Source organism: Uloborus diversus, chromosome 9, assembly GCF_026930045.1.
Source record: "Uloborus diversus isolate 005 chromosome 9, Udiv.v.3.1, whole genome shotgun sequence".
Taxonomy (NCBI): domain Eukaryota; kingdom Metazoa; phylum Arthropoda; class Arachnida; order Araneae; family Uloboridae; genus Uloborus; species Uloborus diversus.
Window position 1 is genome coordinate 87,588,859 of NC_072739.1, and position 17,301 is coordinate 87,606,159.

The 17,301-nt window shown below is 37.0% G+C and overlaps 1 protein-coding gene across 1 annotated transcript in view; it reads right to left on the bottom strand.

Moving 5' to 3' along the window:
• Positions 1–1,177: 1,177 nt before the first annotated feature.
• Positions 1,178–17,301, bottom strand: part of LOC129229511 (uncharacterized) — a 46,931-nt gene continuing 30,807 nt past the window's right edge. The window contains exon 2 of the mRNA XM_054863829.1: positions 1,178–5,658. Coding sequence (XP_054719804.1) covers positions 1,759–5,658 — 3,900 coding nt within the window. The 3' untranslated portion in view covers positions 1,178–1,758. The remainder of the gene's footprint in view (positions 5,659–17,301) is intronic.

Sequence of the window (17,301 nt, forward strand, 5' to 3'; positions counted from 1 at the left end):
TTTTCAAATTTCCCTGTTTTTTTGTTTTTTTTTCCCCTGATCAATCAAGTTCCCTGACTTTTTTTTTTTTTTTTTTTGATTTTCCGGTTCTGTCGTCTAAATTCATTTTAGAGACAGTATGGTTGAAACTCCATTATATAGTTTTATTTTATAAAAATTATACCACAATGAGAACGAATTATGAATATAATAAAATAATTCAGGAAAACATTTTAATTTTAAATTTAATAATTTTAAAAAAATAGGAAAGGTATAGCAATATTCCTAAAATTATCTTTTAACTGAAGAATGGAAAGCTATTGAATGAATAAAGTAACCGTCTACATTTGTCCCCCAGAAAAAGTGTGATTTGATTGAAAATCGACCAAGAAAATCGGGATATGCAAACAAATAAACATAGAAAAAAGTACGCATCAATTATCTTTTCATCTAAGCAAGTTTTACTGGATAAATTTTCACAGTTATTTAGTTTCGTTCAACTGCGTGCAATTTCGAATTTTCGAAGCATTTGTACATTTCATAATATTGAATTGCACTGGCTGAATTTAATCACGGAGGCGGGGAACTCTCATTGATTGGTTCGTAACACAAAGTGAAATATTTGTTCAAGAGTTCCAACATTTTTGACAATCCCCCCCCCCCCCCCATCAAAGCTTGTTGGCCAATCCCTAACCAGGAAATGTCTAACAGAGTTAGATTGAGTTCTCTGTGAAAATGCTTTGAAAATTGTACTGTGTACCTACATATCTTTCTGGACTAATGTGGCGGATGGCCGAACGAACCATCAACGACCAGGTCTGTCATTTAGAAAGGGTCAGGAAGGGGAAATCCCTCTCCCCTCTCGATTTTTATAAATCAATGCATTTACATATATTTGGGCGTGGTTTTGGCTGTTTTTCAGTATGATATCCATCCTTTGACCCCCGTGGAAAAATTCGATAATGACACCAACTTTGTTGAAGCATGGAGCGCCTAAGTCAAAGGTAATACATGTAACACCCACAAACATGCGTAATTTATGCAATGTGGAATAATCGCATAAGTTTTAACAGTTTTTTTATTTAAAATATATAGATATATATTCCTGATTATTGATTCGGATTTGTGAGTCTACTGTATTAAAACTGAAGCTCGTCCTGAAATGAAAAGACAAGAAAAGTAATTCACAAAAATTCAACAGCAATGGAATTTATTCACACTTTTGGTAACATGGGAATTTTTTCCACATCCTAAAAGACAGGCAATATCTATCACCTGTTTAATAAAAAGTTTCAAATCCAAAAGAAATATTTTAAGACTTGTACATCATTAGAAAAATTACAAAGATATACATGCAATATTTTGTATCAAGTATGCTTTGAAAATATTTACAATAAATTTTCAGTTTAAAATTATAGATTTTTACTTTAATCCGAAAGCGAAAATCAAAAACCTTCCTGTCTAAATGAATTAATGCAGTTGAAAAGACGCAGGAGAAACAAGAACATTGGGAGAGGCGGGGGTTAACTATAAAAGTAAATGCTTCAAACAGAAAATATCTTCCTTTAGTCAATTCAATGTTAAGTCCTATTCTGAGATACTTACTCACTATGAATATCTGCCAATCAAGCTTTTGATTATTGACATGCTATCAAGTTATAATAGCTGAACAAAATGCAAATATAAATTTAAATATAATGGAATATGAATGAAAGTTTTCCTATACACAATATGTACAAAACGAGTCTTGACAAGGCTCTGTAATCAATAAAAATACTATTATAATATTGATAATTGCAGCTGTCTTCCCATAATGGGTTTCTGGTTCAGTTCCCGAACAGCTTGTTGTGCTTCGCGGGGGCTCTGAAATGCAACTCTAGCTTCACCTGTTGCCTGTCCATTTTCATTATACTTTCGAATAATAGTGTCTTTAGTAACATTGAATCCGTGGAAAAAGTCCAATAGTTCCTCTAAGCCAGCACGAAAATGGAGATTATTTATGGAAACCACACAACCTGGAGATGAAAATTCTTTGGCCATCCCGGAACTTGGTGGTGGTGCGAAGCGAGAATCGGGACCCCCACGACCAAAAGGTCTGGGGGGAAATTGTCCTCTCATTCTGTTGAACGGAGGGCGTCCAGGCCCTTCCATTCGCCTCATAGGTGGTTCCATGCGAGGCCTCATACCCCTAGGCGGAGGTTCCATTCTAGGCCTTTCCCTGAAGCTTCCATCATTTGGTCCTTGGAAAGGCCTGCGAGGCCTGTCTTCATCACCAGGAGTTTTGAGCAATGGTCCAGGGGTTGGAGGATTAGGCATTGGGGGCAGGGGTCTGCCTAGAATTTCAGACATTTCACGAAATGATATAGACGTTACTTCAACTGGATTACCTAAAACTGTATTGCCATCTCTTTTCAGCGCTGCCATAACATCTTGAGGACCCGCAAGCTCTGCAAATGCATCCCCAGATGGCTTCTTCTCCGGTGTCAACATGATATGAATGGCCCGAGGCATTACACCAACTTCATTGAAAAAATCTGCAATTTCTCTGTTAGTAACGGTTTCAGGCAATCCCCTCAACGATATGCAAGGCGGTGGGGGTCTAGCAGGTTTAGCCATTGGGGGCATCGCAGGCCTCATTTTAGGACCAGATTCAGGTGGTCCTGCGTAGTCGTGATCTGCCTGAGCAACTTCCATCATTTCCTTACTCGCAACAGATATTGTTATATATCGATGACCAATCATCTTGCCGTTCATAGCCAATGCAGCGCGGAAGTCCTCATGAGTGGCGAATTCAACAAAACCGAATCCTGCTGCTCTACCATCTGGTGAGATGGCTAGAAATAAATCTAAAATACGTAGGCCATCAAAAAATAGTACAATATCCTCTTCTTTACATTGAAAAGGGAGACCACGTAATTGTATGCACAAATCTTCTTCTCGTGGTTTCGGTTTAGGTTTGTGCCGCTGTGGAGGCAGACTTTGATTTGTATTTTGCAGGAAAGAATCAAAAATGTCATCTGGACACATATCCATTTCAAAACGACCACCATGGAAACGATTATTTCGACTAAAAGCTTCTTTCACGTGTGAAGAATCAACAAAACGAACAACAGCTTTTTCTGCTCCTTGAGGATTTGCTATGACTCTTATATCATTCGCAGCTAAGGGAATACCATGAAAAAATTCTAAAATGTCTTCAACTCTCGTTGTCGGAGGAATTCCTTTGATTTCTACAGTAAGAGAAGGTGAACCGCGAGGTGGTTGTTCAAAACGGGATGGCACCCTTTTACCAGGCCCTCGTTCCAAATCTTCATCTAGAGGAGGACCTCTCATTCCTCTATTCAAATCTTCATCTCGAGGACCTCTCATTCCTCTACTCAAATCTTCGTCTCGAGGAGGACCTCTCATTCCTCTATTCAAATCTTCATCTCGAGGAGGACCTCTCATTCCTCTATTCAAATCTTCATCTCGAGGAGGACCTCTCATTCCTCTATTCAAATCTTCACCTCGAGGAGGACCTCTCATTCCTCTGTTCATATCTTCATCTCGAGGAGGACCTCTCATTCCTCTATTCAAATCTTCGGCTCTAGGAGGTCCTCTCATATTGGTTCCTCTATCCATATCTTCATTTCGAGGAGGTCCTCTCATATTCATTCCTCTGTTCAACTCTTCATTTCGAGGGGGCGCTCTCATGGGGGTTCCTCTACCCATTTCGTCATCTCGAGGAGGTCCTCTCATATTCATTCTATTGTCTACATCTTCATTTCTAGAAGGTCCTCTCATATCAGCTCCTCTAATCAAATCATCATTTCTCGGAGGTCCTCTCATACTTGTTCCTCTCTCCATATCTTCGTTTCTAAGAGGTCCTCGCATATTTGCTCTTCTATCCGTATCTTCAATTCTAGGGGGCCCTCTAATATTGTTTCCTCTATCAAAATCTTCATTTCTAGGAGGTCCTCGCATATTAGTTCCTCTACCCAAATCTTCATTTCTAGGAGGTCCTCTCATATTAATTCCTCTATCTACATTATCATTTCTAGGAGGTCCTCTCCTATCGACTCCTCTATCTGAATCTTCATTTCTAGGAGATGCGTTTGCTCTAGGATATGGCACTGGTCCTTCATTCCTATCACTTGAAGCAATTTTAGGTGGAACATTCGGTCTAGGAAATGCATTCAATGCGTCACTTCTACCATCAGAGATGTTTTCAGGATATTTATTGGTTTCTAATCTTGGTCCCAAATTATTTCTAGAATTTTCAATTTTTGATTCTGCATTAGTCCTAGGATAAGGTGCGGGCATATCGTTTCTCACAGCATTTCCTGGAAATGATGAAGAAGTTCTAGAAGTTTGAGGAACGTCTTTTGGCGGCATGAAAGACTGTATTTCACTCTCCCCTTCGGGCACTGGATCAAGATCCATTGGTACTACTTGAACAAAATCCTCGCTTTTGGCGCTCGGGGCCTGCAACAATGCTGGACGTTTTTCATTCCATGTAGCTTTTTCAGTCGGTCCTTCACCTTCCCGGGACCATGAGTTTCTTGGTCCCGAAACATATTCTTGTGATGCCATTCGTTTATCAGCATACTGTACCTTAGATTCTTCAGACGAAACAGTAGTTTGAGGAAATCGTGTCTCTGTAGGAGGTTGCACAAATTCTGGTTCGAATCGAGTCTTCCTACGACGTCCAACAGGTGGTGCTTGCGAATCTCCTTGAGAGGGAGGAGGCATTTGTTCGAAAGATGAAGCATCAAAAGGCTGCTGTGATCCAGGTATATGAGGTGCAGGAGGATTTCGCGGATCAGCAGCATTTGCAGTATTTTGCTTTGGATGACCCAAGCGATCAGAATGAGATAACGGTGCATTAGCTGCAGGCACTGCGAAGGAATCAGGTGGATAACCTTTGGAAACAGTAGGCTGATGCCCTGCATTGTATGCGTAGTTCTGTGATGGAACAGATGGTGGAGCAGCATCATAAGGAGTTGGGGCTACTGTGCGAAATCCTTCAGTTGCATGAAGCTGCGATCGACTATTCACATGATCGGCGTCTTGATATTTTTTCGGTTCTGATGGATGATCTCGATTTGAACGGTAGTCATCCCTGTATCTTACCGATTCGTCATACCTTCTGTCATCTCTTTTAAAGCGATCATTGCGGCGGTCTGTGTCTCGAGAAGAACCACGATTACTGCGGGGACTTCTGCTCCGATCTCTTCTAGATGATCGTCGGTCTGGACTTCGATAGCGGTCTCTTGGTGGAGATCGGTCGCGAGCACGCCGATGAGGACTGGTACTTCTCTCTCTCTTGCGATCGTTGGTCTCCACAACAGGGGGAGGGACCCTAGCTGGAGGTTGCATAACCATAAATGGTGCTGGAGGTGGAGCTAAGACAGGTGTGACTGGAATTACATTCTGTGTACGTGCTTGTTCGATTACTCGCATCATTTCTGTGCGGCTGCTCAGTAAAAGCTTGATTTGCATGTCCTTGATCTTTCCACCGTCTTTGGCCATGGCAAGACGAGCGTCTTCATCTGTACTGAAGGCAATAAAAGCATCGCCCATTTCTCCTCCAACAATATGGACACCACCTTCAGGAATTGATAGTCCGGAGAAATACCGCCGGATGTCAACGGAGTTGGCCGACCAGGGCAAATTCTGAAGTCTAATGATGATCGACATCTGAAAGTAAAGAAAATACTCAACTTAGTAACAATATACATTGTTTATATGTATGTACAGGGGTATCCCTCGTATAACACGGTTAATTCGTTCCGTGTAGTATCGAAACCGTGTTGTACGAGACTTTTTTTAAGGGGTCACAGTAAGTTTCAAACATTTTTTTTTTAATTTAAGTAAATTTTATATCTCTTTGAAACCATAACATGCTTACTTATTTTTTAATCAATAATTTATTTTCAAAATTTAAAAATTCAAAAAATTGAAGAAAATTTCAATTTTTTCAAATCCCTAAGGCTTTTTTATTTTTGCATTAATTAAAAAAAATTTTTTTGCTAAACGATCACTATAATCATCTCTAAAAGATCTGTGCATTCATTTGCTTATGAGTTTATTAGAAAATTTTCTGTGATTAATTATGTAAAAAAATCAAAGTTGTTTCTTTAAAAAAAATGTTTTAAAGGTTTAACATGCTCTAAACATTTGAGTAATTAATAAAATGCTTATAAAATGCACAGTTTTGTCAAATATGTTATCCCAATTGCAAAATGTTTTATCTTTTGCATAAGAACACATAGCAAGCATGGCCTAAAACCACTCATAATTTTTTAAATATTTCAATTAAAGCAATGAAACTTTTTCCCTGTGTTCACAATAGTTTTTAGTTTTGAAATAAGCAATAAAAAAAATTTTTGATCGTTTCATCATTTTTGAGGTACTGTAACCCCTTAAAAATAATATTTTTACTTATTTTTAATACTGATTATGTATGTGCATGAGAAAAATCAGGTGAAGATGTATCGTGTTATATCGAAACCGTATTCTGTGTTGTATCGAGATCGTGTTGCACGAGACTTGGAAATAATGTAAATCAAGGGATCTGTACCGTTTTATATTTAAACGTAGCTTCATAAAAACAAGGTAAAAAATTTAGAGTTATCAACCATTAACAGAATGTATTAAATAAAAATGAAATGCCATGTTTTTAAAATATGATATTCAAGTTATATCAAAACCATGAAGTATTAAATTCAAGTTTCGTACCTTGTAATATCGAAACCGTGTAATAATAGTCGCAAATTTGGTGCTGTGTAATATCGAAACCGTGTTGTAGAAGTACCGTGTTATACGAGAGACGGTTGTATACACATGAGGGTGTCCCCCCCCCCTCCCCCAAAAAAACGAAAGTTGATTTTTTTCAAGTCACACTCGCACATCCTCTTATATATTTCCTTTTAGGTCAAAATAGTTGTAAAAAGGGTTTCAAATAATTTGAACAACGGCAACTCGTGCCGACTTGAATCTGAAAGTATAAACCATCACTGTGTACTAGGCCGAACCGAAAAAAAAAATTTCTTCGGGAGTTCAGAATTTTATGTTGATAAAACATTACCCCTATAGCGCAACATGTACCATAAAAATATTTATCTAAATTTTAAAATATTTAGGTGTCCAGCAGGAGACTTAAAATTTGTTAATTTTCTTGAAAATATTGGTTTTTTTCTATACATTTTTTTAAAAATTTAAGATAAATTTTAAGAAGTTGTCAAGTTTTCAGTAATTAGCGTTAAATAGAAATTTTTGCTGTCTTGCAATATTTAAGTCTCCCACATAGTACTCAAAATGTGGATTTTTTCAAGTTTAAGTTAATTTTGTTTTTATTTCAAATACATTTTTTTATTATTGAATTGTAAATGTTGATTTGAAAATTGTTGCAAAAATTTTTTTACTTGGTATGTTATTTAAATGTAATGTTTTAAAAGATAAATCGAAAAAATAAATTTTTTGAAGAAAATTATAAATTTTAGACATTTTGCTGGACACCTAAATACTTTTTAATTTGGATAAATATTTTTGCGGTACATATGGAGCTAGAGGGGCAACGCTTTATCAACATCAAATGCCGAACTTCCAAAAAAAAAATTTTTGTTTTCGATTCAACCTAGTACTCAGTTCACACTTTCAGGCGCAAGTCGGCATGGGTCATTGTTCAAATTATTTGAAACTTTATTTACAATTGTTTTAACCTAAAAGGAAAAATATAAGAAGGTGAGCAATTTGAAAATTCGACTTTCGTTTTTTTTAAGGGGGGGGGGGCACCCTGATAAAACAGTGGCAGCCGCTTATATGAATTACGTTTTTTCTAAACAGTTTTGATTCCATAAAGCGGCCGATTCAAAAAAGCTGGACTGTGTTCTGTTTTGACGGTTTGATCCAATCAAATCAATATGAATTAAATCAAATTTTAATCAATGCCGTTGATTAAATTTACAGGCGTTCACTGTTTTTTCTTTTGAAAAATGATGTTTTTGGAAGAAAAAAATTCGGAGAGCAAAAGAAAAGAGAACCTCTAGCTGCGATCTTAAATTACACACGTCAAATAAAAATGCTGCAGTATTCGTTTGAAAAAGATTTCAGGACTTTGAAGAAAAAAAAGAATAGCTAGTGAACAGGGGATCCTTATAGCTTTCTAACCACTTTTTCAGCAAACGTAATAATGGTTGTAGTAGCAATTACGACATGGAAAAAAATGGAACCATTTTTTTTTTTCCATTTTCTGGAAAACACATGAGATATTTTTATTAATATTTCAGTGCTCAACGTAAATATTAAAAATCCTGCTCATTTGACTTTTATATGTTTTTAATGCCAAACAATATTGGTATATGTTTATGTGTCTCTATACGATGGCCACGTGTCGAGCGAAATGTTGGAGCTTATATGTTTTTTTTTTTCCAGCAATTTTTTTTTGGCATCGGATTTCTGCGCTCAAACTTAACTTAAACGTTTAAAATCCTGCTCATTTGGCTTTTATATGTTTTTAATGCCTTACAACAGGACTTCCTTAACTTTATAGCCAGTGGAACCCCTTTCGTAGATCAATATGTAGTGCGGAACCCTTTAAAAACGCTCTTGGGGGACTGTCCATAAAGGATGTCACACAACATGCTTGACCCTCTCCCCCCATGTCATAAAGGGTCATTCTTCACCATACCTCCTCCCCTCCGCTTGTAACATATCACGATGTTTTTCGTAAGCATATTGTTTTCAAAAGATGCGTGATGTTCCTCTTTTTGTTATACCCCCTTCCCTCATTTCCCTAGTCACAAACTAAAACAATTTTCTATAACGCCTCCCCCAAATGTGACATCATTTGCGGACGGCAGGGTAGTTTACAATGCAACAAATTCCGAGGTTTAAAAAACAAAATGATTCGACAGAAATCCATTGGTAACAAAACGATGAGAATTCAAAATGGAACATCTACATAATGGGGAGAAGTGAGGTTGATTTAGCTGGCACAATATTACTATATTGGTATTTTATAGTAAGTTACCGCCCTAAGGTTTAATCTTTGACGGCTGGAATCGAATACCAGGTTCAGAATCTAGACGGCTTCGATATTTAGTTTTGCAGAGAAATTCTCGGACACTTTTCGAACACAATTTGAACTCGGATACTTGTAGAACACTTCAAAGTTCTTTTTGGAACAGCTTTCAAATCATTTCTGAGAACATTTTTTTTTTAGAATACAATTGATTCAGTACAAATTTGGGAACGCATTTGTGAACTTTTTTTTAATACTGACACAATGTATCTTCTTTTAAAACGGTTTGTAACACAGTTTTTAAGACACTTTTTACAGTACTTATGGATCACCGCCGCACTCAGCCGTGCGGGGGGCCCGCTACGCAGACCCCCCGGGCGGTGGAACCTAAGGCCTACGGCTAAGAGGTGGGGTGCGTGCGGAGAAAAGTACTTATGGATCATCCAGGGCCGCGCCGTCCCTATGTGCAAGGTCGTGCTCACACGACGGCGCCAGAGTCAAAAAGGCGCTGAGGTCTACCAATCAAAAATGCTCCAAATGGGAGAAAAAATCTTTAAACAAAAAATAAAATTGAACTTTTCATTTTATCTAACGATGGTGATGAAATTAGACTGCTCGTTGAAACAAGCAATCCGTCTCACGGTCAATTTAAAGGGAAAAAATATTGCCTTTTGTATCAAAACATACTATTCAAAAGTACAAAAATGTATTACACTGAAAGAACGTGATGCTAATTAATGCATGTATTAGCATTTTTCTTCCTCATGTGAAGCCGTGAATGCTGTTTCAAAATATCTATAGTACCTTAAGGTTGCGCATACGAGGCGAATTTCTTGAATTTGCTGTTTTTCGGTCCCCCCCCCCAACTTACGGAGAATATGTTGTATAAGAATTTGTGCAATGTGTCTTTTTTGTGATTTTTTAAACTATTGTACGTGGTAATTCGACTGCTTCATATTGTCAGACATAAAAAAAAAATAAAAAAAAAACGGTAAGCACATTTCTATATTATTTACTACTGTGAGTTCAAAACTTTTACGGGGGAACCCTCACTTCAACACTGCTCCCATCTCATTAAAAATCGTCTAAGATTTCATGAGAGTGCCCTCCAACATTATTAAAATCATCCAAAATTTTATTTTTCGGACTTCAACTTGCAAACATTTACAGAAGAGGGTTACCAAATCACATCTCCTAATGTCATCAAAGATAGTTTCCAATTGCATATTTAAATGTTCCGTTTCGAAAATTTTCTGGGGGAGAATGACTAAACCCCATCAATTTTCCCTAACGTGATAAAAGAGAGAGAGAGTTTTTTAGTTTTCAATTCCAAAAATTTTCCTCCGCAGAGTCACCGATTTCCCCCCCCCCTTACATCCAACGAAAAATGATGCTCTGAAATCACGCTTTAGGACTTCAAATTTCGTAAAATTTGCGGGAGCGGGCTCCAGACTTACGCCTTTTATCAACATCGTTAAATATCGTCAAATATTTCTTTTTTTTAAGACTTTAATTTCAAGGGAAGGCTGAAAGGCTGAGAGAGAGAGAGAACCCCTGAACTCATCCTTTCCTATAACATCATCAAAGATGACCTACAAATCCGTTTGTAGAACTTCAATTTTTAAAACTTTCCAGTCGAGTTCCGAATCCCATTACTTCAAGTAAAATCGCTTTAAATGGCCTACAGTGGCATTTCTAAAGCTTCAATTTCAAAAAAAATTCCAAGGGAACAACCCCGAACTCTTTCGAACATAATCGGGGGGGGGGGGGGGGGGAATCCCATCTTTTCATGCCTTTATCTTGTGGTAATTTCGAAGTCTGACTTAGGGTGTAAATCAACTTTGATCCGGCACTGGACATGACAATAATTACTTCTATTTGTGTATGAAATTCAAAAAAAAAAAAAGAAAGACCACTTTTAACGATTTTATATTTTGGAGTTTCTAGTTTCAGAATTTATGGTGGAATATCCAATGCAAAATTGTACTTCAGTTTAGAAATAAAATCAGTACTTTGTTGTCATACTTTCTGTACCTTAGAGCCAGAAGGACGTAAGTCACATTGTGGTGATTTTACATGAGAGAGAAAAAACTTTTCTCTGGTGCAAGCAAAGGATGGGACGCGCGCTCTTTTTACCGTAGTAAAAAAAATAAAAGTATTTTTTTTTAAGGAATTACGTTTCCGTGGCTCGATGCGGAATTGGCTTCTGCCTACAATGCACTTATTAATGGAAAATCGTAACTTTTTCACTTACGTCAGTCTCGCTCTGATGTACAGATTTGATAGACGTAAAAGTTTGATTTATTATTATCCTTCAATTACACATAAGAGGAACATTTTTATTAGGCATTTAACTTTGATATTTAAAGTATTTTCTTTTCCAAAACGCATTAGCAAATCAGAGGAGCCATTGAACTCGAAACAACTTCGAGACATAAAGAAAAAACGTACACTATATTCCAAAATTAAATATTTACACATTGTTTTTTCAATAAATTCGACGCCGAACGCATTTGTTTACATTTGCACGACGGCGCCGATCAAGCTTGGCGCAGGCCTGGGACCACCCTTTTGATTATACCAGTTTTTGCTGTATTTTTATAGCAATATGATGAGGGGGGGGGCAGCTGTCAATTGCCGTGGCAATGGACAGTTTCGACCCAGCAAGGATATTCATTTTCCTGCCATTCCTCGACAAAAACCGGCCGCAATTCATTGCAAAAATTTTTTTAGTAGCATCATATAAGGAGATTCAATTGATTGGCATTTAAAGAAAGAAAATGATATTATATTTGAACAAAAAAAAAAAAAAAAGCAATGATTTCACAAGCGTGCCAAAATGTATTCCCAATCTGTACTCAAACGTGTACCCAATCTTTAGTATAACAAATATTCCGAGTGGGACACATTTAGAGCATTATTTTTAATAGAGCAAATTCAGAACACATTTTAATGCATTCATGCAACTGGAATACTTTTGTTCTGAACGTGTTTCCAATCTGTACTGAGAAGTCGCAGTGTGGTGGTGCATGATATTACAGCATTGTATACCGAGAGAGATGTCACGAAGGTGTTCAAAGGACAACTAAGTACTTCGAGAAGGAGAAAATTCTAATTTTCAAACATAAGAGCATTATTTAAATATCATTTAGCGTATTTAAAACATTTTCCCCCGAAGACTGAGGCAGACCCCCTACTAAGGCTCGGCGGACCTCCAAGGGGTCCGCGGACCACTGTTTGGGAAGCCCTGCCTTACAATATTGGATATTTTTATGTGTCTACGATGCCACGTGTCAAGCGTTATGTTGGAGTTTATCTGTTATTTTTCAGCAACTTTTTGGAACGGCTTTCTGTGCACCATTGGGTTTTGATAATCATGTTTTTTGTATTACAATTTAAAAAAATAGTTGTTTTAAACAGTGCTATTCAAACTTCATGCATAAAAAATAAATGTTAAATCTCAACATTTTTAAAGCATAAAATTTCAAAAACATTGCATACAAGTAAAGCCTTTTTTAAAGCACACAAAGTTTTAAGCCTAAGGTTTTAAGCTTAGCAGCAGTCCGCGACCGAAGAGCACGCTGTTTGGCGGAAATCAATGAAATGCTGTCCTACTATTGACGTCTGTACATATGACGGCTGTACATACACCGTACGGCCCTATATGTACGCAAGGGCGTACATATAGGGGGACAAGTGGGGGCTCAAGCCCCTCTTTAGAAATGAGAACTTCCTTGCTTTTAATGCTTTTTTCTTTGCAAAAATGTATAAAAATTTATTTTCCAGCCATTAATGAATAAGTTACAAAAAATGTCGAATTTTAATAGTATCTCTAATCTGTATATTGAAATCGATTTCCAAGGGGAAAATATTCTGCTAAACCATGGGGAAAATTTTTGAGACCCCCCCCCACCCCCCGGGCTAAAAATTTTGCATATGGGCGCCCTTAGCCGTAGATATCAAGGCTCTGCTGATCGAAACCGGTCGCGTCCAAGATGGCTTAGCTGTCATGGCAACCAGCAAAGAAAACCTGTTTCGGGATGGACGGCCGTAGTGTAAATTGCCCCTGGGCCTGTTCACATATCGGCCGTCCGTTCCGTCCATCACGTTTTTTTCCTCCCGAAACAGGTTTTCTTTGCTGGTTGCCATGACAGCAAGCCATCTTGGACGGGACCTGTTTCGATCAGAAGAACCTTGATATCTGACGGCCGTCAAAAGTAGAACGGCGTTTCATTGGTTTCCGCCAAGCAGCACGCTCTTCTCTCTGGCGAGTGAATTCAGTCACGTGATTGATGTACGGCGACCGTATGTGAATGCTACCCTGCTTTCGTCGGCAGTCTGTCACGTCATAACTCAGCAGCAGACTTGATTGGCCAAAAAAATACTATTTGATCTCGCTAACCACGTCGAGACTGTGATGAGAGATTATTGAGAGCGGTTGCAAATGAGTGGATCGCCAGGGGTTTAATGTTGTTTGCCTTGGAATCGGGGAATTAAAAATTGTCCGCATAAGAGGAGTGCCCGTTAGGAGGGGGTTTACTGTATTTTAATATTTCTTTATATGGAATGTATTTTAACACAGAAAATGAAATAAAAACAAAAAAAACGAGAATAATTGTTAGAACACAGTTAGATTGCAGTTTCTTTTGTACAACTGTGGAAAATATTATTTTAAAATTCCATGGATCCTTATATAAATAATAGCCGATGATCGAGTAACCCACGTGTTTCAACAGTGAAACGGCATGATAATTTGATAATACGTTTTGGTAATGTTTAACTTGCAGGGAAAGGCTTTATTGTGACAAGGCGAAACTCGATCCGGCAACTTAACCCTTTTACTGGTAAGACTGTGTCATTTCAGGGGAATGAAGAAAAGAAAAAGTTGTCAATTAATGAACGTTATCTTCTGGAGTTTAGGGTTCATCCACTGGAGTTAGGGTTAAAATTTCAAGTATCAAAATATCACCAACAGGCAATTCGTTCAAATTCAGAAGAGTTGAAGCAATTTTCATCCGTCATACCTTGACGGGCGACTTTCTAGTAATGTAATAAAAATGTCATTGAATATTAAAATCGCTAAGTTTAGTCTCTTTAAATGCCTTGTTTCCCAAATTTCAAAAAAAAAAAAAAAAATGTACAGCAGATAGTTTTTTCCTTTCCTTGAAACAGTAGCTAAAAAGTACAACACATTTCACACAAGGTATGGAAGCTAGACTAGTTTGTCATTCAGTATCTGAAATTGTTGACAGAACCTTAATGCTGATATAGATTGTACGCCTTATTTCACATTAGATGCCTCTGCAATAAAACACTCAACATAATGTGTCTAAGAAAAAGAAAAAATAAATAAGTGTATTTTCTCAGAGCCTATTTTTGGACCGAATAGAAATTTTTAAGTGTACCAAAAACAAATCATACGTCAAAAAAAAAAAAAAAAAAAAAAAAAAAAAAAAAAAAAGAAGAAGAAGAAGAAGAACGATGAAAGATACGTGATCACCAATGTTCTAAAATACACCATAGTAAATCAGATAAAAAAATTGGACCATGAACAACTTCCGAGATTTAAAATGTGCGTTTTCCTGCTTTTTTAAAAAATATAAAAAATAAAAATGCCTCTTTTTTAATGCAAAATAAGTGAGCTAGCTTATGGATGATTAGGCATCCGACAAAAGCCAAGTCGCTTTTATCGGACGTTTATTCATCTGTAAGCTCTTATTTTGCCTGGGTTTCCTTGTAACCCCCGAAACATGTGCCTTCAGTTAGCAGCAATTTTCTGCAATAACACGTTGTTATTTCTTGTTTTTACTTTTCAAACACACAACTTTGATGTGGAAAAGATTTGCAAACACTAGCTGTCTAATTACGCGGTAGCACAAAAATAACACTGTAAAACAACTCTTTGCATTTCATAAATCAATTACTTGCCCCCCACCCCCCTGAGTACTTGAAAATGATCATACGCAATCACCCTAACAGCACCATTTTCTCTTCTTCACTTCGCTTCTTCTCCAACCTGATTTTCAATCTTAATCACATACATTTACTATGCTTGAAAACGAATCAATGCTGAAAAGGCACGTAATTAACACTAAACATACCACATACTCAGGTTTGGATCTATAAATGTTGGACCCTACTTCAACAAAATCTGTTGGGCCCCTCCCCAGAGGCCAACAGTGTATATTTGCAACGTTAATAAGCCTTAGAGCTAGTTTTTTTTTTTTTTTTTTTGCAATTTTTTGGACCTTTTTGCATTGAGGGGTCTGCGGGTATGTAGATCCGGGCCTGCACTTACTGGCCATAAGACCGGTTATGAACTTCTGCATTGAAAAATGTCCATATCATCTTATCGCTTTTGTGCGTTTCACTTCATTACTTTTTTCTTTTAATAAAATAAAGTTAATATTGTTTTTATTATTTGTATTTTGTTTGTTTTAGGTAATACTTGTCGTATACCGTTATCTATTTCAACTGGTCATTTAACCTGGGTCAGGATATTGATCTCTCCTAATAACTGATAGAACTCCTCCCAACAAAGAGATATTTTTTCACAAGTCAGGTAAAGCGGGTAAAGTGTAAGATGGAGCAGAAACTTGATTCATCAAGCAGTTCAAGAGGCATATTGAAAAGTGCATTTTGATGCTTCATGCCATTTCTGGCTGCGATTGAAACATCTATGTTCCGGAAAGGCAAATCGGCACTCATGAATTTGTTTGCAAAATCGTCCTGACTTGCAAGTCGCTATGCAAGTATTTTATGAAAACTACGTTTCGCATATACAGAAAATGGCATAAAAAGTCTTTTTAGGACTTTCTGATGCATCTACCAAAGAGAACCCTTAGACAACTGTCAGTGTCTTCGCTTTCCTAAATCAGTTACAAAAATTTGAATTTAAGCTCACTAACCCCTGCTTCAAGTGCAGTCTAACAACATTAATTTCGTGTTTATTATCATGCACAGAAATGGCTTGGCAACGACATGAACCCAATGGGAGCTAGAATATGAAAGAAAATATGCTAAATCCAATAAGAACATCCACACGTCCAACTCCAGATTAAAATAAAAAATTATTTTTTGTACATGCAGCAAAACTTGGTGCAATGTATGTGGATGACGAATGGTGGGTCTTTATTGCTGTCAAGCCTGTGAACACTGCCAGCACAATCGTTCCTTAATCCAGTCCCGACGGAAAGAATCTCTGAAAAAAATCATATCAGTGGGATAGAACTAACTGAAAAGACGGGTCTACGAGATGTTGAGCATTCTTTCTATGAATAGCAACAAATATATAAATATTTTCTAATTACAAATCATTACAATTCGAAATTTATTTTGAAGTGGCTGTTTAACGTGATGTTTTTGTACAGTCATCATGATTCTTTCGTAATGTACAATTTTAATACTATTCTTATTTTCAATAATACTTTACATTTACAATGGAACAGCTTGTCCATAATCTGTTTCAAAAATTGATAGTTTTTAAGTAAATATGTCTTACATTGTTTGAAATATATATTAGGTTATACATGAAATACACATGACCCTTTGACTTAGCGTTTGTTCATAAAACAATGCGCCTCTTGGCTATATACTTCATTTCAAATCCCCCCTCCCCCTAAAAAAAGAGGGATGCGTGTAAACAAAAAAATAGTATATTTTATGCTATCATTTAAGAGGACAGAACAAAACTTTAAGAAAAATCTAAGTTATTATTTTTACTTCTTTTTACAAACGAGCTGATGTATGCATCACATGACTTCCTTTTAAGCCAATTTATGATAATAGCGCCTTGGAGTAAGCAAGGAAACACTTAAGATTTTCACCCATAGTTTCTTGCGAACCGAAGCAAAAAAAGCGTTTCACACAGATTTTATTTCCCCATTGTTGGCAACTTTAAAGTGATTCAGTGGTTAACTCTTTAAATATCACCAACATTGGTCAACTGAATAAAAACCAGACTTAAAAATTAAAAAAAAAGAAGAAAAAATCGCCAAATTTTTTTTGCCAAGTTGACGATTAAACTTGGCGGCCAAAAGCTTGGCGATATATCGCCAAGTGTTTGACAAATTATAACACTACTTGAATTAGCATTGAAATTAACAATGATTTCCCCTCAAAAAGGTGTAAAAGACCCCCTTAGGAACATCCGAATGCAACCAAAAGGAAAGGTGCACAACTAGACCCCACTAGGAGTCTACGTACCAAATTTCACCTTTCTAGGACATACCGTTTTTGAGTTCTGCGAGATACATACGTATATACACACATACATACATACATACGGACGTCACGGGAAAACTCGTTGTAATTAACTC